At 42.5% G+C, this 21314-nt stretch overlaps 2 protein-coding genes across 3 annotated transcripts; one reads left to right on the top strand and one right to left on the bottom strand.

Moving 5' to 3' along the window:
* Positions 1-182: 182 nt before the first annotated feature.
* lsm11 (LSM11, U7 small nuclear RNA associated) lies at positions 183-2235 on the top strand. Its single transcript, XM_070963418.1, has 4 exons — positions 183-675; positions 952-1091; positions 1216-1299; positions 1717-2235. The coding sequence occupies exons 1-4, from the start codon at positions 222-224 to the stop codon at positions 2029-2031; spliced, it is 993 nt and encodes a 330-aa protein (XP_070819519.1). The 5' UTR covers positions 183-221; the 3' UTR covers positions 2032-2235.
* Positions 2236-3584: 1349 nt separating this feature from the next.
* On the bottom strand, positions 3585-17141 carry clint1a (clathrin interactor 1a). Of its 2 annotated transcripts, none has more exons than XM_070963009.1 (12): positions 16837-17141; positions 12848-12952; positions 11878-11974; positions 11218-11326; positions 10516-10680; positions 10200-10383; positions 9488-9704; positions 9302-9389; positions 8606-8671; positions 7694-8010; positions 6195-6405; positions 3585-6067 (listed from the first exon to the last, which is right to left on the bottom strand). In XM_070963009.1, the coding sequence occupies exons 1-12, from the start codon at positions 16875-16877 to the stop codon at positions 5781-5783; spliced, it is 1887 nt and encodes a 628-aa protein (XP_070819110.1). In that variant the 5' UTR covers positions 16878-17141; the 3' UTR covers positions 3585-5780. The 2 variants fall into 2 exon arrangements, with proteins under 2 accessions (XP_070819110.1, XP_070819111.1); XM_070963010.1 differs by having other exon boundaries at positions 3586-6067; positions 7694-8007.
* Between the last annotated feature and the right edge of the window lie 4173 nt (positions 17142-21314).

Raw genomic sequence — 21314 nt, 5'->3', positions numbered from 1 at the left:
CCTAAGTAGGCCATTGCGATCCAATTACTACAGCAAAAAATGAAAACCACACAAAATAACGTTTCCGTGGTTGAAATGGACCACATGAGTGACATGGTCTAGTCCACTTTATTTAGGGTCCCTTGAAGTAGGTGCAGAGTGAAAGCTCAGCCTCAACCGACGACACCAACTTTCCCAGAATTCAACGCTTCGTGGTGTGTTCATCTGCGGTTGTTTCAAACATGGAGGAAAAGGAAAGAAGTGTGAAATCACACAGTAAAGAAACGGCAACTGCAACCTGTTCGAGTACGCCCTCAGTGCCGGAGCATGAACCAGAGGCCCACAGTAAAGATGAGGACGATGGCGCAGTTAAAACAGATGTCTGCTCTGATAACTTCGACCCCCTCTTGGCCTTGTACTCACCCACTGTATCGCTTCCTTTTCCAAATATCAAATGCTTTAACAATGTGGCAGAGTACGTGAGCTTCCAGCTGGGCGGCCGGGGCAGAGCCAAACCGGAGAATGTGGAGAAAAAGCGTCAAAAGGCGATGAAGGGGGTGGCCGACCCGGAGCGCATCGAGAGGCTGAAGAAGCTCATGGTGAACAACGCGGTGCCAGAGGCAGAGGCGGCGGGGAGCAGCAGAGCCCCGCGGAGGAGGCAGAAGCCGCGGAAAAATGTCCTGATCAGGATGTCCTGTAGGTTCAGTAACCGCCACTAACACATTAGTACATGTCCATTACATTGGTAGTTTTGTTGTTTTTAGCTGAGGGAGTAATTATGACCATGTCTACAGTTATTACTATGGAGCTGAAGAGGACACAGATATGTGGTGTTGACTTTCTAACTGTATACGTGTCAAATCTCGTGGTAACTCTTGCATAATTTGCCCTTTTTTTTGACAGATACCTTTTTGTGCTTCAGGTGAAATTCTTCTCTAATTTGTTGCCTGTGTGTTCGTCCTGTGTCTTCAGTGTGCAAAGGCAGTCCTTTGGGGGAGCTGTACCGCTGCGTGGAGGAGAGGATAAGGGTCAAAGTTCACATCAGGACCTTCAAGGGACTGAGGGGAGTGTGCTCCGGCTTTGTCGTGGCCTTCGACAAGTTCTGGAACATGGTGAGCTCTCCCGCTCGTGTTTTCTCACACGATAGCTGCCGTATGCTGAATCTGAAATAGCCTATAGTGTACTTGTAACCATGACTCTTTATGTTGGCCTCTGTTTTCATTTCTCGTTCGTCAGGCAATGGTAGACGTAGATGAGACATACAGAGAGCCTCTGCTGGGACAAGCCTTCTACCACCAGAAAGCCCTCACCATGTCACGGGTAGGCATTAGTTTCCATTGTATGTCTGACTGAACGTAGTGATGCCTTAAGTTACAACCTGCAACACTATAGTCCTGGTTGATTTGGCAGCACAGCAAAGTTTGTTACCTCGCTGAGCATTTGGAAATGTGCAGTCTGTTTCATCACTCCCTGAAATATTCAAAACCTCTGATACACCAAAGAAGCCACAAGACAGTTGTCAGTGAGATCAGATCACGCACAGTAACGCTGGATTTGCATGCATGCATCATTTTTGTAAATCCCTCGTGCACAGGGAGGTAATTTGTGGACCCCGCCAGTAACAATACACACTATATAGAGGCAATTACAGGATCTAAATTTGCTGAATGGCTACTGCTGAACTGCAAGATTTAAGTTTAATCCACAAATATCAATGTGACTGAAATCTCCGTACAGCTCTTTGAGAAGCTAAAGCTCCAGGAGAGCTCGGCAGGTGATGAGCCAGCAAAGAAGCACGAAGTCCAGGAGGCAGCCGGCAAGCACCAGCCTGATCAACAAACCGGCAAGAGGAGGCAGAGCAGGACAGAGTGCAAGCTGTCAGACACTGTTAAAACCAAGCCGGACAAACACACAGTCTCGCTGAAGGCCCGGGGTCCAGAGGGCTGTCGGGAGAAAGACTCCCAGGCGTACGGCAGGGTCCACACACGCCACATCAACCAGCTTTTCATCCGGGGTGAGAACGTCATCCTGGTTAACCCACAGCCACTCTGATTTCTGTTTTTTACCCCAGATGGAAGAAATGCGAGTTACGACCACAGTCAGTGAAATTTAAGTTGTATTTGACACTGAACGTCTGTCATGAAGACAAATCAGGCCAGATTATTGTTATATCATATTGATATGGAGGTTTTTCTCTGCCCACCAGAGAAGTGATCTTGACATTGAGAAATAAAAGCTCCTCAGTTCTAATCAGTCATTTTTTTTGTCTTGTTTTCTTTGCTGTGCCACTAAAGGAAATTTATTTTGATAGTGCATTAATAGCTGTGTTTGTGTTGGGGTTATTACCCAGCAGGTGGCAGCATAAACACATTAGTGCCATCTGTGAGGCCATTGTCATCTCAGAGAGCTTGTCCCTTTATGTTGCTTTTCCTGTTAGTTTGAACAGGAATGACAGCGCAGTCTCAGCGGACTTCATAAATGCATTATGAATAATTGAGTTTGTGAAGCTCGAGATTGCAGATGGCACTCAAAAGCTGTCATTTGTCTTGACGTCTCAGATTGCTTTTACTCTTTAATGGGCACATTACCCATAAAAGCACGATTTACTGCATCTCATGGAAGTTGTAACGATGTTGCTTTTTTCTGTTTAAAATGGCAGAGGTTACTTTCAGATGATGAGTAGCACAGAACGAGTGTGTGCTGCTGTAATGTTTCTGAGTCAGAGTTTTACCTCATTTGTTTTTCTTAATTTGCGGGCATTCATTGACACTTTTTCCATTTATTTTTCTGCCATAAATAGGACTAGTTCTAACAGTAGCTAAGCTGTTGTTACTCTATATGCTTTTCATATAATGCATCTGAATATTATTAGTATAGCCCATTTAACAGTCTCCTCTCCAGAGAGTGAAAATGGGGTCAGTTGTTCAATGCAAACTGTGTTTTAGTGGTGTTTGTTTCAGCAGTGTGTTCCAGCAAACCTTCATACAAGTTGAGAAGGACACAGCACTCTTGGTGAAGAGACGGGCCACAATTAGACGACACAATCTTTCTCTTGAGAGTAATATACCAGAGTAATCAGGCCATCCATCTTACTAGCACACATTGTAAATTGAATTAGTTGAATGAAGACTGACGCATGAAGACCAAACATGCTTTAAATACAACACCAATAACTATTTTTACCAAAGCTTAAATCAATGAAGGGTTGAGATTTCTTAACGTGTTGCATTCAGACACTGCAGCTGTCACAATAAGAAGCAGATATCGCCTTTGTTCAGTCGTGCTATTTGCTGTTACTCTGCTCTTATTATCTTTATGTGATCTGGTTTCTTGTATGATATGAGCATGAGATGCACTTTTGTAGATTTGGTGTTCACACTCATTTCTCGGCTGATCTGCATACACTGTCAGAGCCCACATTCCCTGCATGTCTCTTTTCTTTCTGCCTTATTAATGGAATTTGTAAACCACCTCAAAGAATGAAATTAACAAGCTTGCGTCAACTAAATGTAATTTCAAAGTCGAGGAGGGTGGCTTCACTTTTGCTGCTTGAAGCTCTTTTGAATGAGACTAATGACACAGCACACCAAATAACACACACCATTAGCAAATTTCAATCAACTGTTTAATGTTGTAGATAAAGAATCTCGATGTGTAAATCAAATCAAAATGGGAATAATGCAAAAATTTCATTTTCTCAAAGGATTTTTTTTTTTTACATTTGCATATGCTAGTGTTTCAGTAACAATCCCATTTTAGAGAAAATCAAAACAATTTGAAGTAGAAAAAAATGCATAAAACAACCTACCGATATATTTTAGAAAAAACTGCAAACAGATTTTGGTCATTTTAATGTTTCAGACTCTGCAAGGCTACAATGTGTTAGTGTGCTCAGCCTCTTGAGCTCTTGGGAGAGCAGGAAAGCACAACTTCTAATCCTCCCGGGGCTGCAGAATCCACTGCCTTCTCCTCTGTTCAGTGAATTATTTATCTAATCGGTGACAAATCAAAAAATGTCAGGCAGCTGAGATTAACTCATCAATCACTCATAACAAGGGTCAGGAGGCAACTATCGGCAGGCACTTGGACCAGTGAAGAGCAACGTTTTGTACATCTAACAGGTCAGTTTGCTGGCGTGCAGCTGAATGGGACTGTTCATCATCTGGTATCCCACAACACATCCTCATTAAACCACCAACAGCGTACTGGGTGAGTACAAACTCCATCCCAACCGATAAACGTGCTTCCTCTTGCACAATCTTCCCGACAAGTTGCAAAACGTGCAGATTTGGACTGATGTCAGTAATGACAGCAACCCTGTTTCCAAGATCTCTGTTTTGAATGTGTCATATAAACAAAGAGGTTAATGTTCTCATTGCTGTACTGTCCAAAGATCTGGACAAATTGTATCTTGATGCTTTGGCAACATCGTTCTGAAAACTTTCATGCCAATAAAGCCCTTTGAAAAGAACAGGAAGGTGAGAAGGCAACATTTACCCAGATGCACCAGTGGACATTTAACAGACAACCGATGGATGCATGGTGCAATCTTATTAACAGTCTGCAGCAACACTTGAGGTGTTAAACTAAGTGGAGCTCTGGAGTTATCACCGACCTGAACAGAGTGGAGTTAACAGAACAGTGCACGGGACAGACGAGTCACCGTGAAATAATTACACAATTGCATATCTGTATGGACAGCACGCTTGACTTGAGGCATACGCACAAACACACGTTTGCACAAAGTACAGAAGCTCCGTTCTGGTCGCTGTGCTCAACACTGCACAGTCACACTGTCTCCCTCAAAGAGGATAACTGAAGAGAAAAGGCAAAGGTCTTTCAGGCACTCTGTGCTGCAGTACATAACCCACAACCCCTGGATGAGGCTCACTCTAACTACTGATTATCTCATTTGGATGCAAACTGATTATAATCTTCTTCATATGTAAAATATATAGATATGTATCAATAAGAAAAGGCCACATATGATGGTCTGTTGAAGGAGCAACTCCTCAAATTAATCAATTGTCTTCAATCCAAACACTCATTCATTACTTTACCTGTAGCACTAAACAGCCACATTTGGAGTGTGTGGACACTTATGTACAAAGAGAAGGTGTCAATGTGCTTTGTTATAGGTCTTAATTCATATCAGATTTGGTCTGCATGATACAACTCCTCACATTGTCACTTCCTCTCATATCGGAACTTCATAACTTATTTGTAAGGGCTCCAGATCTCTATTTACAGGCCAAAGGAAGAGCAAGGACAAAAAAAGAGGTAACTTGACATTCTTAAATGTACATCAGAAAGTAAAAATGGCTGATCATGTTATTCAAACTCTTCATTCAGTAAAGTTACTGAGAATGCATCTCAAAAAAATTACGCAGCTACTGATATATTTTTGCTATTCTGGTGATTTCACTTGATTGAGGTTATAAAGCAAATCCCCCTGACGTTCTCTTGGTGGCACACTCTTCCCTCCTCTCACTGACTTACAAGTAACCGACAAGGCACACCGTCATCAGTGTGTGTCAGACCACACAGATCATTGGTTCAAACACACATTCATTTAGATCCATATCACTACACAGCATTACTTTTAAAAAAAATTAAGGAGATTGTGGGGTGTTGGTATTGATAGTTGACATTATTCAAGTACTCTTTGTTTGCAGCTCATAACAATCCTTCACCAATGGACGGAGGGAGAGAGCGAGAGAGAGCAAGAGAGAGCGAGACAGAGAGAGAGAGAGAGAGAGACCTACACCACTCCACCAGATGATCTTTGCTCTCCAGCTCCATCACTTCCCAAAGTTACCAAAGTCAGCAAAGGCATCCTGTTTGGGCTGTTGGACCATTGCAGGGTTCATTCCCATCCCCATCCCCATCCCCATCCCCATCCCCATAGCACCGGGCATCCCCATGTTCACGCCCATGCCCATCCCCATCATGGCCTGGTTGGGGGCCATCCCCATCCCCATGCCAGCACCAGGGTGCATCATTGGATTAACAGGCGGTCTGACTGTTGTAGGTCCAAGGCTCATGACAGAAAATCCCTGGGAGAGCATGTTGGCAGGTGACTGGTTGCCTGGAAATGACAGAACAAACTCAATGAATAAAAGTGCCAACTTGTAAATCATATTTGATTGGCGGGGTGCTTTGAAGGAGAGCCTGCCTGGCATTTTGGCTCATGCCAGCTCTACCATTCCTCTCACCTTGTTGGAGGGTGTTGAGGGTGGGCTGGCTAGGCTTGGGTGGCTGCATGCCTGGGCCCAGGAAGTCCAGGCTAATGTTAACTGAGTGGTCTGACCAGGTGGAAGGGAGGGACGCTTTGGCTCCGGCGCCTTGAGAGGCCATTCCCTGTTGCACAGGCTGGAGGGGCATGACTGGCTGCGGTTGTATAGGACCCCCCATGTTCTGGAAGGGCTGGCAAAGACAGATACGATGTTAGGGACAGAGCTAATCCATGCTCAAATCACAGAAATATACAGTGATAAGATACCATCCCCAGCACAAGGTGCTAACCCTTTAGCCTGACCCACTTAACCTCGATACTGTCAGAGGAATCTGCTACTGTCTCTTTCTGAACTCATTAAAACATACCATCTAAAAAAGTAGAGTAAAAGGGAGTGGTGGGTGTCTTCTCAGTGAAAGAAAGACTGAGTTTTTTTTAAGTAGGTCGACAACCTTTTAACATGGAAATACAGTCGACATCCACAAGCTTTTGTTGGCTTTTTAATGTTTCTGTAACTCAAAACTGATTCCTCTCATTCTGCATGTCAGTAACAGGAGGAGTGGGTGGTTAGTAGGCGGTCTCTGGGGGAGATGAGCATCTGGTGGGGGGTGAGCGTGAGGCTGCATGTTAACCCTCTACCACCACATGCTAGTCCTCCATCTTTCAACCACATGAGAAGGTATGTCTTTATCATACAGGCATACTGCCTGATGTGGTCAATGAGCGGTGTGAACTGGGAGGAATCTTTTCACTTTTGTCCTGAAACCTCAGTATATCATTCCTCTCATTTGTCATTTATTGACTTCCTGCTTCATGCATGAAATTGTTAAAAGGTTCTTTGTGTTTACATGCCAGAATATTACTTATAACATTTGATAACCAAGGCCAAATCAACAAACCTGTGATTTGAAGATTGAAACACCAATTCTATTAAAATATCTCACATTGCTAACAAAGCAGAGCATTTCACACACACGTTTCTATTTCCACCTTCTGAAATTAAGCATAAGGGCGAGGGTTATGTCATTTTCCAAGTGTTGCAGTGGCTGATTGAAATTAAAGGCAGGCTTCCACACAGCACCTCCAACATCTTTGCTATAAACTTCTCGCCACATGAGTGAGGACTTCACAGCTTTAATATATCTTTGTACAAATGCACAGGATTTTTAGCAGCGTTTCAAAAATAGTCAGCCTGTAAACATGATATTTTTTATATCATTAAATGTTTCTATCAACATTATATGCTGTAATATGTCAAATACTGTCTAACACATTGGTGATTAAAAAAAAATAACACTAAAATCATCGTTCAAGCTCTGTATCCATGAACTCTGAAATCATAAAGTGTAGCGCTAATTCTCAAAGGATATTTTACTTCCACCTGTATCATCTGAGCCCTCGTTCAGTCTTGTAATGATATGTATATGAATAAATTATTAAAAAAAGAATGCGTGTGTGTATGAGTGCAATCATGCATACCTGTGACCTAGACTGGGGCAGGACTGTTGTGCTCATGCTCTGTGTGCTGCTCATACTGAAGTTGAGGCTCTGGGAGGAGCTGACGGACTGAGTTGGCCCCATCAAGTCAAACAGGTCTGCTGAGGCAGGACCAGAGCCTGGAGCTGAGACTGGGGCGGGGGTGGGGGTTGGGGCTGGGGCAATGGCAGGACCTGCTGTCATGGCTCCAAAAAGGTCATTTCCACTGTTGTCAACAGTCTGGGCAGATGCTGGCATCTGACCTCCAGGGAAGGCATTCCACTCTCCAAAGTCTCCATTGCTGCTAGAGGATGGTGCTGCTGCAACAAGACAAAAAGACAGTGGCATGAATGTTTATATTTGCTCACTGAACACTGATGTCTGTATTGTGAACTGTGTAAATAACTGCGAGGTGTTGCAAACAAAGGACACACAGGCAAATTTGAACCTGTCATAGTAATTAAGAATAAAGAGCTGAGTCTTCAGTGAGGCCAGTCTATCTTTATCCAGGGTATTCTCAGTGACCACTGTTGCCACGCTTTAAATTTTCATTGAACTGGCCCTGCTTGTTGTCTCGATCCATCCTCTCAATCTCTCTCAGTCTCCTCCACCCCCACCAACTTCTTCCCCTGTCCCTGTCTCCTTGTCATCCATAACAGGAGTTGATGTGTGTCTGTTCTTGTTATGCAGAGCAGGTAGCAGGCTCCATATGGCCAGGGCTTCCTCCCAGCATCCCTCTGAATATTCTAGCAGTATGGCTGCAACAGCACAGCACACACATACACGCGCAAACACACACGCGCAAACACACACACACACACACACACACACACACACACACACACACACACACACACACACACACACACACACACACACACACACACACACAAAAAAAAAAGTCTTGAAACCAACCGGATCCTGAGGAGAGGGTGCCGGAGGCAGCAGGCGAGGAGAAGTCAGCAAATCCACTGATCAGATCTGCATTGAGAAATCGACACAAGAACATCAACTTTAAACAAGCAAGCTCCAGGTGCCATTCTACATAGTTAGCATTCCTTCAGTGTCAGAAGTGTAGGAGGGAAGGGAGGGGTGGTGGCAGTAGATAGGTGGAGAAGACCAAACATCTGTTCAGCACTCCCGCCCTCTTCATTCACCAGGGACTGCTCCAAAAACATCTGGTGCACTTAGTTCCTATACATCAACTCCCTCCCCCGCTGTCCCCAAAATCTGAAGCTAGCACCGGCAGCTGGGCACTGTCACTGCAGAGTGTAGTCCTACAGTCACTATGGAGTTCCCTGTTTTGTACAATGTATCACTGAACAAAAAGGTTATTCCTGGATTTACTGGCGTCTAGCTTGTTTGCTAACAATAGACAGCATTTCAATAAAACATATTTAGGGATACTGGAAGACATATTGTTGCTTTTTGGCAGACACCACTTGTTTCCCTACGGAGCAAAGCTATGCTGAACATGTCTTTGATCAGTTTTTATGCTGAAAAGACAGAAATGCAGCTGATACCAATCTTTTCAGATAGCTCCTGGTAAGACTGCAAGTAAGCACATTTTGCAAAGTGTCCAGGTATCACTTGGAGTGGCTGAAATTATACCTGTGGTAGCAGGCTGGCTTGGTGTTGTGTCCACCATTAGTAGGTCAGCTAGGCCGGTGCTGGAGGGCTGGGGGGCTGCTGGGTGGGGCTGGAATAAGGCAGAACAAAAAGATCAGAGTACAGTACATACATAATTACGTACATATCAATAAAGTCCTGTCTTACATGCTCACAAGCTCTTGCTACCTGGTTGATGGTGGTTTCTGGGCTCTTGTCTCCTGTGTAGTGGGCCGCAGCCCCCAAGTCTACTTTCTTGGACGGGACTCCTCTCTTTCGTGTTGCTGTGGTCTCTGTTGCTTGGACTATGTGTACACTCTTTGTGGTAACAGTCTCCTCTTCATCTTTAAATTCTTTTCCTGACTGGCCATTGTGAGACGAGTGACCTCGGTCCTCCTCGTTGTCACTACGGAGACAATAAAGGCTCCCGTAAGACAACCAGTTATGTGAGGTCACACAAGATTTTCCTTCAAACGTACCGTATCCATCAAGGAACAAAAAGAGCAAAGATCCAAACCCTGTTGGGACAATTTCATTTACAGGTATGCTCACAATATAATCTAAATTTTTGGCTTTTAGATTTTAAAAGGATGATTCTTTGTTGTTCTAATGTGATCATGACTGAAAATAGAGGCCCATCTACTGCTGCGTTTACAAGCCGTGCTCATGTAAGATCCTTTAACAGCAGCAGAACATTTTACTTTGGTCTGGCTGCTGTTCGTTCTATATTGAGAAACAGTTTGAGAGCGGAAATAAGTTTCATTTTCCTATCCTATTATAGTTTGTGGGGGCTTCCCTTTTGTTCATATTTGGATATAACATGGTTATGTTGTGGTGCACTGTCTTGGTCTCTTTCAATATATTTCAGCAAATACAATACGATGACGTGTCTGTGTCCAACCTAAATCCATCTGGTGAGTCGTCTCTTTCCTTCCTCCTAAATCTGCTTATGGTATCATCAATGGTGCTGCCGATCTTGTCGCTGATCTCCCCCAGCTTCTCGCTGAACGGGAAAGGCCCTTTATTCTTGTCCCAGTCGTCATCCCACCTTGTCCGGCTATCATTGGAGTCGTACCTGTCCCCCGCTAGAGGGAAGGAATTCAAGTAGGTGGAAAAGGAGATCAGAATAAGAACAAGAGGACACAAACTGAATTAAAACTCAGATGTTTTTGTTAATTAACAGTCTGTTTATATTACTCCCTCAACAGAGGACTTACAGTAACTTCGGTATCCCATACTGTCTGACGATACCCCGATGTATTTGTCTTTGTTCTTCTTTGCCTTTTTCCGCTCCTCCCTAAGCCTGTCATCATCCTGGACAAAGTCCACCAGCTCCTTCACCTTCTGACGCACATTCACACCTTGGTCCTTCCCATTCTCATCTAGAAACAGAGACGGGAGACGCAGAACCACAAACTTTAATAAATTAATATGATTAATGGACTGACAGCGTTTTGTGTTAATTTATTCATTTTGTGTATTGAAACCACACACAGGCAATAAGCATGAATGTGTCTGTACAGACAAGCTGATTGTTGTTGTTGTTTGCAAACTGCACCTTCAACACACACTTGGTTGGGAAGAGTGAAAGCAGCTTTAGGGGTGGGTGGGTGTGTGTGTGTGTGTGTGTGTGTGTGTGTGTGTGTGTGTGTGTGTGTGTGTGTGTGTGTGTGTGTGGTTTAAGGGTTTGTGGACTAAGCGGTGCTTAGGGCCTTCATCCATTCATTACAGCTCACACTGAAGCTATTGTTAATTAAAACAAAACACTACAATGCTGAAGTGTAGAGAGCGCCTCACCTAATCAAAGCTACATTTCAAAAAGGAGAGTGTTTTTTGATTAGCAGGTTTGTTTAGGTATTACTCCTTTCAAGTGTCAACAAAAACATGGTATAAAGGAGAGAAAAGATATGATACCTTACCTACAAAGTGGTAGCTTTCTAATGCTCTCAGGTCGTACAGATGTTCTCTGGCACTGGTAACAACCCTCTCTGATCCATTCCTGATTAGATGGGCCAGCAGGAGCAGGGACTGAGAAGCAGACACATAACAGTTGTTAGTTAGAGCAAAAAGTGCTTAAGGTTTGATTTTTAACTTTAATCTTGTTGGAGTCAATCTGACCTGTTTTTCTCTCCTGTGGCCTTGAATTGGATCAGTTATATTTATGATTTTATTCATCAGAACTTTTTCCCCCTCAGTTCAGAGCATAAAAACAACAAGAGGCATCTAACTGTTTCTATTCAAGGCCAACTGTTTTTGTTTTGTGAATTATTAGGAGAAAAAAAAAAGTAATTTCAATTAAAACACTCTTCTTCACCTAATATCGTTTTTTTAATTAAAGTTTGTTGTTGGTGCCTGATTCCTGCCTGCGAGCAATGAGCAGAAAATTTGAAGTTAATGTTAACAGATGGCTTGTTTTAAAAGAGTATCAGCTCGAGTTGGTTAAAACTGAAGCCATACTGGTTTGAGTTGGGTCAGGTCCAAAATTTTATGTCAAATCAAATCTGTACTTAGGCCTCCAAGCCTCATGTCATAATTAAGCATGTGTGCTTGTGGGATGTTGCAACAGTGCTGTAGTAGACCTTGTAGACTCTCCTCCAGTTCTTCTTGTTATCCCTCAGCATGCGGGCCCACAGCATGTTCATCACCTCTGGGAACTGCTCATACATGAAGGTCGCTCTGATTACAGAAACATTCACAGAAGAAAGAGGGAGAAATCGTCCTTTTAATCACAAAGTTTTTATGTGCAATGCAAGTTAACCAACAATTGGGCTGTTGTGTGAATATCCACTGCATCCTAAGAACTGCAAAACAGACCAATATGAGATCAAAAATTGACATCTGTTAATACGTCATTTTGAACACACAAGTCTGTGAGGGTTAAGGTCATTGTCTTGTGTTTTGTAATTTACTGCTGTGCAACTGTAACATCTGGATAAATCCAGGATAAGACAAGTGCAGTGGTGGAAAGGGAGTCCGAAACACCTTAGGGTTGGGACTATTAGCAGCAGCAAATATCTTCGCAGTGTTTTGTCTCATTCCTCTTCTGCTTCAGTATGTAATCACAAGGACACAAATACATTGTTAAGTTTCAGTCTAATTTGTTTCACTGAGCCACTTCAGCCTCTAGTTGGCTACATACTGTAATTATCATTTAAATGTCTATAACACAATTATTTCAATTCCCATCTCTGCTCTAATACTGTTATTACGACCAGTGACAGCAGCAGGTTGAGTGAATGCTGTACTCATGTCGTAGCAGTTGTTACGCTTGTGGTCAGCACTGTAGTACAGCAGTTTCTGGCTGTTAGGTAAATGCTAACTTAGAAACAGGGACTTTTGTAGGCAGGGCCCAAAACACAGAACTTTAAATAGGTTCCTGGGGTAAAAATGGAGGTGAATTTTCACGCTCAAAAAAAAAAAAAAAAAAAGCTTCAGCTGCTGTTGGAAGGAGTTTTAAGATAATCTTTCCATAGTTTGATTTTATTTACAGAAAAACGCGGTGCTTTTCAGCAGGATACATTGTACAAACACACACAGTGTTGGTCTTACCTTGAGATTTCACTCATCAGCTGTCCTGATGGTCCCCAGGGGTCGTCATTGGTGGCCTCTCTGACTTTAGACTCCACCTCTGAATAGTTCATCACCACGTTGGTTCTTTACAGTGGGATAAAAAAACAAAACAACAAACATTATTTCATCAAGCATTTCTATGTGAAGAATTCTACGAGGCATTTGGCATTTCAGTTCAAAATATAAGGTCAACAACATGGAGGATAACAGATAAAAGGCACACTCATTACAGCCTCATCCATACACTTGTCCTTTTTGAGGCTAAATGGACCATGGGATAATAGGGAGTGCTTATGTGTGTGTGTGTGCGCGCGCGCTCTGAATCTAACCACTAGTCAAAACAAAAAAACAAGGGCCGAAGCAAGCAAATGCAAATCTGCATTCACAAAACACACATAAAAGAGACCCAAAATGGCACAGGGTGAGTGACACAGGGCTGTGCTTAGAGTTTGTGAGCTCTTGCTTGTCGACATTCTGAGAAGCTAAGTGGAAAAGAAAAAGGGAAGAAACTGACATGACGAATACTGGCCCTCAGGTTAACAGAGAGGTTGTTTTCTAATTCACTGTGCTTCCATATTTAATAAGAGTATGAAGGAAAAATAAAAATGTAAAACAGCAGAGTGAACAACTATGCAAGTACCATGTACTAAACATACCAACATTCATCTGCAGGTTTGGTCGCTTTTGAACATGTTCAGATATCATGATGGTTACACAACAAACTAAGGCAAACTAACCATTGGCCCACACTGTATATATTCAATCAGATCACAAAAACTGACTGCAGCTTCTGTAAGTATGTCTACAATATGTCCTCTATATGCAGCGTTACAACAGCACTTACTGACAAACAAATGTCCATCTACCGTCTAGTGTGTGCAAAAGGTCTGTCATGAAAGGTAGACGTCGTTTCCCAAGCAGAGATTATTCAAAGGATGTGGGACCATTTCTGGTGCATTTTTGTCTGGTAACATCAACTATTCTAGCTTTGCTTGGCCTGAACTCGTTCAAAGAGGAGATTTTGAATCTAAAATTGGAATATTCCAGGGAAGAGATTGAATAAATATGTTATCTGATATCGGTTCAACCCTGAATGGATAAACTGGTTATCTGGCCAATTCATGCTATTCTTGCTGCATGGGGAGCAGTGTGTTGACTTCCAATCTATTGAGCTGAGAGTATATGTCACATATAGCCAGGACATTTTCCACAGCCAATGGCCTTGGTTCATTTTAGTTTTCTGTCTTGGCTTGAATAAGAACAGTTTCTTACAGACCACAGGCGTATACTCTATAACCAAACAGGCATTTTATTCCAGATAATTAAGTGAGCCCTGTCACAGCTTAAGCCAAAACATGGTGAGCCAAAACATTTGAACCCTGCACCTCCTCAACCCTCCCTGACTACTGCCACATCAGCAATAAAATGTACAGGCTCTGAAAGAGCAGCATTGATTTGATGGGTGGAGATACACCCTCTCTGTGGTTCTGGAGAAAGGTTGTATTACTACTGCAAGCTGCAGGCTAAGGTTACCACTCTAACAACATACTCTCCTTTGTAAAATTAAGTCTATGCCAAAAAAATATTTGAAAATGACCATGCCAGGTGCTTTTTCACAGTTGATTAAAATGAAAAAGCCTCCAAGTTAAACTATGGGTTACAGTAACTTTATGAGCTGGGAAATCCTAATCAGACATCAAGCCTTTTCCTATATCATGATAATATTCTTCATATTATTCTCGGAGCAGTTCTGGGCAAGACTATATCTGTGTTTAGGAAAGTGGCGGTCATGTTTTAGTTCAGGCATCATTTAGTTTTGAGAAGTTTTTCTGTTTATTTTGTGTGTTACCTTAATAACTGCATGCATACTGGCTTCTCTCTAGATATGTTACTGATACTGCACAAAGCATCGTGGTTGCATGAGTGACAAGCAAAACACAAGAGGAAATGATGTAGTGATGCAACAGCTTATCTCTTCACAGTGGAGGCCCTTGGTCTAGATATCAACAAGATAAACCGGAAGTTGTGATACTTTCTCACAGTGACACGCTATCCCACAGATTTCCGTTAAGACTGCAGTACTGCTGAATCTGTCAAAATAATTGCCCTTGCAGTTAATCATAAACCGAATTGTATTTTATTCTTCATGTAATACATGGGGCTTTCATTCATTGCAAGAACTATTTGAAACAGGATAAAAGATTTGGTTGCATGTCCTGCCTCAGCAGAAACCTCACCTTAATCATACAACAGGAAACGTTGCATTACGCCACACCGGTAGTGTTAATGACTTACAGCTTGGCGACACTTTATAGCAAAGCCAGGACAAAAATAAAACGAACACTCCTTTCCCTTTATTCTTTGGAGCTAGCATCTTTTCTTCTATCTCTCTCTTGGTTTGTCCCCCTCCCCAATTAAAGTAACCCCTGTTCCAGGGGCTCACACTCCAGGGAAACAAGTGCATTCACCAGGAATGTATTCTTGGATCGACTTAAGAACACACTATTGTTTGGGTGTGCAAAATTAGCCACTGAACCTTTGAAGGGCGGAAAAATTGTGCAACAGCCTGCCACAGCCCTACAGTACAGACAGCACAGCACGCTCACGTTTAGTGAGCTGATAACAGTAAACCTGAGTCGACAGCAGAAAACATGTACAATCTCCAAGGTGTTAAGTTCAATGCTGGCTGGTATATCATGACAGGTAAATTACTGCTGTGCGCCATGCGGGCTTGGATGGACACTGCAATCAAACTATGCAAAGAGGCTTTATGAGTGGACAGTGTACATATGTCGTATGCATTTTGTCTCTTTATTTATAACTTGTCTGACAATTACCTGACTATCTCCATCTTAAATCAAATCAAAACCTGGTGTAAAAGTAAACATTGACTGATGTGTCTCATTTAACTTGTATCATCAATCTGTTGAACTTAAGCCTGCAGTTGGATATCCACCAAGTTGCAAAACACTGCTTGATCACTGGTTACTGATTAATAAGTGCCTCGTAGTTTATGTCGTCGTTGTCGTCTGTCGTTCTTCTATGCAAGCTGTATAATCACAATAAAATGACCATGTAGTGCCGTATTTGGTCATTTCAAAACCATATTTGCTCAGACTTCCATATGTTGTGAATTGGATTAATGCGTTTATAGTTATGGCTACACTCGTTTCAAATAATCGCTGCAATACTGATTAAATATCTCACTGCATTATAAAAGGTATTACGTTGGACATTTTGGCATATTCAGATCACAGTTTATGTTGTCTGATTACCTAGATCCGCTTGATGAGCACTTCGGTGTGTGAGATAAACATATTAATTTGCCAAGTAATCCAGCCATGTTTTGTAACTGCAAGTCTAACCACTGACTTAATTTACAGAAACGTTCCAGCCAATGTAACGTTCAGTGTACTTTATCTACAAGTGTCATAACAATCACACCGGAGACAAACGCATTTCTTCACTAAATGAAGTTTTCACAAGTTTCCAGGTAATGGTAGCCGAGCAGCGGTAGGACGATGCGAACGTAAACGTATAATATGTAAACATTCACCGATGATTCTTCAGCCCAGGAGCTGTCAAACTAGCTTAGCTGGCTAGCTTAGTCTGCTAGCCGAGCTACCTAGCCTGCTGGCTAGATAATTAGCTACCTTGTTAGCTAAGTATGTTAGCTTGGACTATCGGAGAACACGCACAAACAACAAGTACCGTGACCTAATAACAGTGAAAATGTTATCTCACACTCACCGAAAGACTAAGCAAAATAACTGTGACAGAATAGGTACTCATATATGAGGCAAACTGTATTTGTCAAAGTCAGCTAACAAACTTGCTAGTAGCATACGGGCTAGCTAACTTGTAAGAGTGACGTGACGTCAAAGTTTTGGGTACGTGTCTCTTTCAAACAGGTGAACTACAGGCACAAATAACACGAAATAGATGTAATATAGCTGGGAAATACTTACGCTTTATCAACCAACTCCCTAACCTTCCACATGTTCAGCATCTTGGCTCCGTGAAAGGGGCTTTCTGCCTCGGCAAACCCTTTACTCCTGACGAACGCCGAAACCAAACCTTGAACTCTGGAAAGTAAACTCTTCTTCACCTCTCTTACAAGACAGGAGGCGCAAACGCACCACCAGGCAGACAGGAAAGGTTACTACGGGAAATGCCGCTGTAACGTCATTTTGCGTAAAGCAGGATTGGAGTTGTAGTCTCAAATTAGTATTCCGACACCATAGCTACTGTAAGTACATTAACCTTTCTAAATACCATAGATAAAGGCACAGCTGTCAACTTGGTCGGCTACACAGGAATAACCAGTTGCGTGGAGATAAAAACAATAGAGAAAACTAGTTGCCCGATGAATAGCGAGATTAAACTAATGGAATCCCATCAAGGAAGTTTTAGTGATTAAAGAGTGAAATATCATACGGGCCCAATACGAAATATCTCATTATATCGATTTTAATCAATGCCATGAGTTCCCTGGTTGCAAAAAGTAGTCCAAGCATCGCCTGTCTCTAGGCCAAGAGGCAGTTAACGTGGTTTTGCATAGATATTGAATAGACAACATAAATATTGTGGTTTATAAGCATGTTTGTGATGCATGAAGTCACCATTTATGCAGGAGAGTTTGGTTGATATTCATTACTGTCTTATTGCAGGTTTTCTGGTATCTATAAGTGTTGGTCTATAAGCAACAAGAAACTGTCATACAGAGCTATTAATGATCTGTTAGATAGTCTGTGAGATATTTTCAAAATATTTTGTCATTAAATACTTTTACATTAGAGAGCACTGACAAGTTTATGTTTGAAAGTGTGACAATTTCTTAAAAAAAATTCATTATCAAAATTCTGTGTGCTTGTGAAGAAAAGTCATATCAATTACGATATATGTTTAAACTTTGAAATATCAATACCTGTATAATGCCAATTTTCTAATGTTTTATACTCAGTCTATTACACTTCCATTTTGAAGCGACGTTCCTTTTTTCACTTCACACTGCTATTTGTCCTCTATTGTAAAACCTGTCCTTTTTGCCTAAATGTGTTTCAGCTTCCCCAAAACTACAGCCTACATCATCATCTGCAGGTCACCACCCTGTGTGTTCTCCATCCCTGCTCATCTGGCATTCAGGCATGCTACAATGACCCAGTGATGCTGTGTGACAGGCCAGGCAGGGCACTGGCTGTTTGTGTCAATCCAGATCAATCACTCCCTCTTCTGGACGGACAACGTCATCAATGCACAGAAAGGTCACAGGGTGTACTCAAGCCAGGCCTGATGTGGTGAGCAGAGAGGTCAGCATAGCAAGTGAACACCCCTGACTGACTGAGTGCCACCTTAATTAGACACAGTTGGCTTATGAGTAAATAAAAATTGGTATTCTGTTGAATGACTGGCGGTGATCATTTCTTCTAACTTGAGTTTTTTTTTTTTATTCTCCTGTGACTGGGCGTATACCAAAAGTATTAAGACTCTTTGTCATATTGATTGATATTCCAGTGGGCAAGATAAGCCCTCAGATGCCCTGCATCTGACAGGGTCTCTATTCTCTTATGATACGTGTAAATATGGCCCATGGCTTACACTTCTATAGGAGAGCAGGAAGAAACAACACAATAGCCAAAATACAACCCATTTGAGAAAAAAACAACAAGAAACAGCACTTAACGGCCCAGAATGCACCGCACCCAAGGGAGCAACCTCAATTACTGTTACACGTCCGAAGAGGAGAACTCTAGGAGAAGTGATTGCTGAGATGGAAATGGCTGTGTGTGTGTTTGTGCATGTGTGAGTGTGTTTTTGTGTGAGTGTGTGGGTTGGAGGAGGATGGATAGAAAGGCACTCAGTAAAAAGATCTTTCAGAAACACTTTGCCTCAGTGACGTTGACGCGAGCTGTTGATTGACGTGCACTTCTCGACAGAAACCAGAGCTATCAACCTATCTGCCACGCATTAAGAATGGCATGGTCCTTGGGGGGGAGGGCCTAAGTGGTAAATGATGTTGCTCAAGACACTCTCTGTCAACAATGTGTGTGTATTTGTGAGTGTGTGAGTGCTGAGGATGGCAAAGTATTCAATCAAAGCTTTGATTGAAAAAGCCCTTGTGTCCGTAAAGATCAGAATTCTGTTCACTCATGCATGTGTGTGGATGCAGGGGCAAGTCTTTTAAATGTAGTATTGTGCCATGCAGCCAAAGGGAAAATTGAGCTTAATTGTAGAAATCTGATGTCAGATAATATTTATGCAGTTAAATTGTGCTGCGTTTGAATTTTAAGAAAGAGAGAGGCAAGAACATTCTCTGTAAGAAATCTTGTAGACCCATATTCTGTCTTTGGATATGGGAAAAGAAAGTCAGCCTTTGCTTGATATTTCATATTTTATAACCACGTTCCATTCATCACTGTGCTCTTTGGTTGATCATCAATTTGGTCTACTGAGACCAAGTTGTCAGTAACAACTTTTGAGTTGAAGCAGATGAAAAAGTAAGCCAGATAAACAAGATGTAATTGTAACACAAGCTGCACTAGGGGGCACTCTGACTTTTCTGGTGCTGGAGGCTGCTGAGTATTGCACAGAGGTGAGTGTGTTCAGTGTCTGTGCACATGTGAGTATGCATGTGTCTGTGTGTGTCAGTCAGTGCAACCACTGGGGGTCAAGGCTGTGTGTTTACATGGCTGAATTTCCCATGACAAATGCGGTCAGAACATCATCTCGACTTGGGAATGTGCACAAAAAAGACGCAGCCTCTACAGCTCCACTATTATTCTTTCTCTGCAAACATGTGCTTCCAATCTCTTGAAACACTTTTTTTCTTTGCAGTTTTACAATGTCATTAGAAAACAATGTTCTTTGTTTTGCACATTAGCTATGAATTAACGCTCCCGCCCATCTTTGTGCCCGCAGAGGAGTTTCTGATCTGTGGAGTCACTCGCTGGGGCCCAGCTTTCCTCCTGTCAGGCTGAGGGTTCTTTCACTGCTGTTATATTTCAGGCTGTTATTGTTGGCCCTCTTGCTGCCTCGGTAAGATCTTTAGTCCTTTTCCCAAGCGATATAACCCCCACACACATCACACAGTATCTGACCCCTGTCTCCATGACACATGACAGGTCCACTGTGGTGCGTGTGTGTGGGCATGTGAGCAAGGACTGATGTGTGAGTGTGTGTATTTATGTGTGTATGCTTTCATGTAAAAGTGTTAGTAAATATGTGCATATGTGTGTAGCATGGATATGTGTGCAAGTGTATCTGGCACATTATGGAGGTATTGAATATGCTAAAACAATGAGGCCACTTGTCACATGTTCAGAGTCACACAGACAACCCGCTGTGATCTCAAACCACACACACAGATGTTCTTAATGGGACTTAACTAGCATTCACATTCTTGTGGATAACCAGTCTGTTTATTTTTCTCTCTAAGCTGGACTGGATTGCCACTTTCCCTGGTGAGAAAAAGGATGGAAGATGATAAAAAAATACGAGCAGGCTGATGAGAGAGGCTCCCACCACAGTTTAGACCTCGAAAGCCAACTGTCAGTCCTGCTAAACTAGCAAACCTCAGCGGCTGTGATTTAATAAGTCATTCGGTGTATAATGGGAGTTGATGCCAATGTGCAGTACATTGCGACTTAAAACTGCTGTTGTCTCATTCCCCTACATGAGGGAATGAGCTTGGTGTAATTGTGAAGGCTTATGTTTATGAGTCAGGATGTTACAGTAAATCCTGTTGCTTTGTACATGGGCGAGAAAGCGTACACGTACACACAGAGAAACCCACACAGGTATGCTCAAGTCCTGAGAGCATCTGCTCCTTTACAACCAGATTGAATTAGCAATTACAGAGAGTAAAAACCAGAACAAAACATCTGGAGCTGTAAGCAGCAGAGGTTATAAATCAGAGAGGGTGGGGGGGTATGAAAATGAGCCAAAGTGAGATTCTCAAGGACAGTGTCTCTGATTGGCCCATTAACATGCCAGGGGTGTCAAAAAAGACCCGAGGCAATGGGAGAAATGGGACAGAGCAGAGGGCTTTAGAGGGCATATGGAACACCAGTGAATGGAGAGGTAAGAGCATACAGGGGAGAGCGCAGGAGAGGACCAGTGAGATCCTGCAGGGCAGTGAAATGCAGTATTAGCAAAGATAATACAAGTGAGGAGATATGTGGATGTTGTTTGTGTCTTGAACCTCCTTACAGGAAATCATCCAGATAAGCAGAGAGAAAGCTGTGGAAAAGCTGAAAGGAAGTTGTGAAAAAAAAAAAAAGGGGGGGGGGGGGTTGGAAAAAGACCTTGAGCTGTGTGGGCGCAAGAATTAAGAAACAGAGGCTGAAGATCACCACTTCGCCAAACCCTAATTATGCATGTTCGGACACAGAAAAATGCTTCAAGTAAACATGAGGCCCGGCTGTTCATAAATGTATTTTAATGATTA

This window comes from Chaetodon trifascialis, chromosome 5 (genome assembly GCF_039877785.1).
Source record: "Chaetodon trifascialis isolate fChaTrf1 chromosome 5, fChaTrf1.hap1, whole genome shotgun sequence".
NCBI classification, from domain to species: Eukaryota; Metazoa; Chordata; class Actinopteri; order Chaetodontiformes; family Chaetodontidae; genus Chaetodon; species Chaetodon trifascialis.
Note: the sequence above shows the minus strand (reverse complement) of the source record. Positions and strands in the feature narration are given on the sequence as shown.

Excerpts from the sequence above, each read along its gene's own strand:
- clint1a (XM_070963009.1), bottom strand. The coding sequence starts at position 16,877 with ATGCTGAACATGTGGAAGGTTAGGGAGTTGGTTGATAAAGC. Across the intron at positions 11,327-11,877 it reads ACTGGAGGAGAGTCTACAAG|TCCCTGCTCCTGCTGGCCCA; the intron begins GTCTACTACAGC and ends TCTGCTTCTCAG. Across the intron at positions 9,390-9,487 it reads CAGAAACCACCATCAACCAG|CCCCACCCAGCAGCCCCCCA; the intron begins GTAGCAAGAGCT and ends GCCTTATTCCAG.
- lsm11 (XM_070963418.1), top strand. The coding sequence starts at position 222 with ATGGAGGAAAAGGAAAGAAGTGTGAAATCACACAGTAAAGAAACGGCA. Across the intron at positions 1,092-1,215 it reads TCGACAAGTTCTGGAACATG|GCAATGGTAGACGTAGATGA; the intron begins GTGAGCTCTCCC and ends CTCGTTCGTCAG. Across the intron at positions 1,300-1,716 it reads AAGCCCTCACCATGTCACGG|CTCTTTGAGAAGCTAAAGCT; the intron begins GTAGGCATTAGT and ends ATCTCCGTACAG.